At 36.3% G+C, this 4345-nt stretch overlaps 1 protein-coding gene across 1 annotated transcript; it reads left to right on the top strand.

Annotated features, from left to right (window-relative positions):
• The first annotated feature begins 1638 nt into the window (after nt 1–1638).
• LOC129941786 (uncharacterized) lies at nt 1639–2217 on the top strand. The gene has a single exon (XM_056050514.1). The coding sequence runs from the start codon at nt 1639–1641 to the stop codon at nt 2215–2217; it is 579 nt and encodes a 192-aa protein (XP_055906489.1).
• The last annotated feature ends 2128 nt before the right edge of the window (nt 2218–4345 follow it).

Below are 4345 nucleotides of genomic sequence, written 5' to 3' on the forward strand. Positions count from 1 at the left end.
ATGCTTCGAACGAAAAGAGAAGTATAACGATCAGCCTATTGACTGTGTCAGTGAATACAAATACCGGAGTTCAGAATGCTTTATAAACGGAAACATTTGGTTAGGAAGGTGGTTTTAAAGCTATCCAAGATAATAAAAGCTTTAACAGAGACTCGTCAAGTCTAGCGGAAACTTGTAATCTCAATTCCACTTTAAACACTGACAAAATATCGAATTGTAAAGCCATTCTGTACGAAGTAATATCGAAAGCGGACGAGAGGTATAGAGCTGAATATGTGGAGGAAGTAGTACAATTTTAAGGCCGATGTTGATTTTGAATAAAACACAAATAATTTTAAAATAATTGTTATTTCCATTTATTGTGAATTATGATAATATTTTTATAGTTTAATTATGTATGGAATAAAACATTTTCAAAATAGCCACTAAATACTCAGCTGCACACCTAAATGTGGTGGTCCGCATTTTTGATGGATTTGAGACATAATTGACGTTCTATGATTTCAATGTTCCGAATTAGTTGTTCTTGAATAATTGCTGGTATATCGACGCATACTTTTCTTTCAAATAACTCCAAAGAAAAATAAATTCTTACCGTCATAGAATTTGTCGTGTAAAAGAGACATTATTTTGTTATCGTTATCTTCAATTCGGGCCATAAGAAGTTGGTTATCATCTCACGATAACGAAAAACATTCATGGTACCTGCCTTCATTTTGGAAAAAATAGGGATCGATGATGCCGCTAGCCCGTAAACTGCATCCAACGGTCACTCTTTTTGGGAACTTTATTTTTTTACAGGAACTTTTGGATTGAACTGCAAGTTGACTATTTTCTGAATTTGAGCAATGGCGTGTGTTATATTCACCCACCTTTAGGGCATCGGTCGATTGTTTTTTGTTTGCAGAAACCTGCAACTTCAAGGAACCCCGCAGTAAAAAGTCTGGTCAATTCACATCACATTCAAATTGTTCATGCGAACTGTCAATCGTGGTGTTTGCTGTGTGGCACGTAGTGCCGTTCATATGGTTCAATTTGCGCAATAAAAAAATTAGTTACATACCATCGTTATGTAGCGCTCGCTGTTGACGGTGATCGCCTCACTAACGTCGATTTCAAAAAAAGTACGCACCAATTACGCCGCCGGCTGAAAACCCTACCCAAATGGTTACTTTTTGAGGATGCATTATCATGCTGCCTTATCGGTAGATGGTTTGTAGGGCCAAATTAAGAGCGCTTACATGAAAGTTGGAACTGAAACTATACCCAGACAGACAAGAGCTAGACATTCCTGGATATCCCAAGACACTTGAGAAGAAAATCAACTGGACTTGATGGTATTCTCGCAGAATTCCTTCAAGCAGACCTTGAGGCAGCTTCCCATATTTTACTTAAACTCGTGCAGGCTGTTTGGGGGAGTGAAACCTTCCCAAGGGACTGGAAGGATGGAGTTATTGTAAAGTAACTAAACAAAGGAAATCTCGAAAACTGCAATAACTGGCGCAGTTTCACAGTTTTGTACGTTTTTCCGAAGTAAATGGCAACTATTATTCTCGAGAGGATTAAGTCCAGGATCGAGTTTACCCTCAATAGGCACCAAGCGGGGTTTCATCTGAATACCAATTACCGCTGTACCTAATGTTTGTAGATTTTGAGAAGGCGTTTGATCAGGTCAATCGTGAATGCATCTATAGATCGCTTATTGCACGAGAAATCCCTGAGAAAATTGTCGCTGTAATTAAAGAATCGTACAACAACGGAAGGTGCTTTGTGTTGCACAATGGACAGCTTTCCGACTTCTACGATGTGCGTCAAGGAGTGAGACAAGTAGTTGTCTTGTCACCAATTCTGCTGGTGATTGACGATGTGATGAATGCCACGGTAGGTACAAATGAAAGACAAGCTATCCAATTGAGTCTGTTTAACGAGCTTAGCCACATAGGTTATCCTGATAATATATGTCTCATGGCAAACAACACGGCAGGCTTAAATCAGATGTGTCATTCACTTCAATTGAATGGAGAGGTGGCTGGATTAAGTACTAACACAAGTAAGGCCAAAGTAATGGCCACGGGGTTTAAGCATACAAGTTATTCTAATTCAGGTGACCATAGTGGAGGTCTGGATGTTAACAGTAGAATAAACGTAGCCCGTAGAGCATTTGGAATCCTTTCGCCTGTGAGGAAAACAATCCGTCCAATGGAATCCCCAGGGTAATAGACACGTTGGAAGACCAAAGACAACTTGGAGGTCATCAGTTTTGAAGGAGGCTTGGTCTCAAGGTATTCAATCGTGGCCACAGCTGAGGTCATCAGTTGCGGTTAATCGGGATTGGTGGAAGGATATTGTTGTTGCCCTATGCTCCAGGAGTAGTAAAATTGCTGCTGTACTTGCAGCCGGACGACAAATGTTATCACCTGGTGAACCTCGCATTCGTTGGTGTTGTCCCATATATGGCAATTTTGCTTGTTGTCACCTAAGATGATTTTTCGGCCAAGATTGTCTTTGGTCATGAACTTTGGGCTCCTGGGTCAGTTGGATCTTATTCGGTTGTAGGCCCAAGTCTTGTGCATGACGAGGAATAAAGTGCCTCGGGTTCTGCTGTACACTTTCTTGAATGTATGAGTGATGGCTGATTGTTTACTCAACCGGTCGTCTCAAATTTGATCACCAAATGTTGAAGAGTCGACTGTGAAGGACCACCATGTCTACCGTAAAATGGACGCAATGCGCTCAACATATGCGTTAACGATAAAGTTTTATTGTTTGAACGTGCTGTTCAATCGTGTAACTTGCCATGAAGACAACTGAATAATACACAGAAGATTTGACAGATGTCACCAAAACAAAATGGCAGCGACGGGGCTACAAAGTCTAAGCGCGCCAATTAAAAAAAAACTTTAATATCAACTTCTGAAAGGAAGATTTTGTCAACGCTTCCATTTGTAAATTGAAACATTGACATTTCTGGACATTTCGTGTGCCTATCCCTGTATTCGTAAGTATGTGTACTACGTACGTTCGAATACATAACACTTAAGAAAATATTAAGTGCCTCAATAAAGTTTGATGTTACTCATTGTTACTTTAAAACAAATCGGTTTTATATTTAAAAAATTAAGAGTAAAGTTTTCTCTATATCAAAGAACCAAATAAAACAAATGTTTACCTTAAAAATTTTACTTACAAAAAATAACATAACCTCCAAAGTTTATTACATCCAATGAAATATAAAGTTTTGGATATCTAGTACACTTTTTTGAAAAATCGAATTACAGACCTTTATACAAAAAAATAAAAACCTAAGGAAACAAATACTGATAACTTAAGCATCTTGAGAATAAATTACAAAATCAAGAGTTTCACTAATGCCGAATGGGAAGTGTAATTATCAACTTCAATATTCGTTGTTTGAGTAAACGAATTATATATTTTTTCATTTTTAAGAATGAATTAATTTGGACTTGTAACAAAGGAACAAAGGACTTTGCATAATGAAACCTCTAAATGCAAAACCTTCATAGTATGAAACTAAAAACTAACACAGAAACTATTTCTAAGAACCTAAAAATTTACCTTAAAAATTTAACGCATTTTTGTTTTTTAAGAGCCTCAATTTGACACAAGTTGAAAAAAAAAATTACAAACAATACCCACTTTTTTCTCTATTTTAAGTTAAAAAAAAACTTTGTTTCAAATCTCGAGTTGAAGTGTGAAATGCAATAAAAATTTTACTTTCTGTCATCAACTTAAAATTCAAACATTAATTCAACACTTTTATAGGATGAGCCGTGTTAAGAAGTTTTTGATACGTAAAATGATATCTTTTTTCTCGCTTGCAGTAGATCGACTAGTAAAAGATTAAACGTAGATGAAACCTAAAACCTCAATTTTTATGATGCGTTTAAACAATAAATGTGTGCAGCTCTGTCTTATTAAGAAATTTTATTTAAAGTCTTAATTGTTACGATTTTTTTCAAAAAATATACTTAATTTTGTATTTAGTTCCTCAGTATATACAAATAATGTAGTATTCTAAAATATTCCTAATGCAAAGGTATAAAGGCACATATTATGTACCAATATCGTTAAAAATAGCGATAGGTTTTGTTGATTGTTCTCATTTAAGCACAAAAGAGTATTACGAATATATTACCATATATCCACCTTTGCTAAAATAATTGGATATGGCAGGCGTATAGCTAGGTAACTAAAGTAGGTATAGGCAGATCAGTTTATTATGGAGCCAAAGAGGGATTTGTATATAACCTCTCCTACCCACCATATACCACATCACATCACCACCGTACGAATAACGTAGGTTCGTAACCTTATATCTTTTATC

The sequence above is a fragment of the Eupeodes corollae genome, chromosome 1 (assembly GCF_945859685.1).
Source record: "Eupeodes corollae chromosome 1, idEupCoro1.1, whole genome shotgun sequence".
Taxonomy (NCBI): domain Eukaryota; kingdom Metazoa; phylum Arthropoda; class Insecta; order Diptera; family Syrphidae; genus Eupeodes; species Eupeodes corollae.

Bases quoted from the DNA above. Each gene is read 5' to 3' on its own strand.
- LOC129941786 (XM_056050514.1), top strand. From the start codon at position 1,639: ATGTTTGTAGATTTTGAGAAGGCGTTTGATCAGGTCAATCGTGAATGC.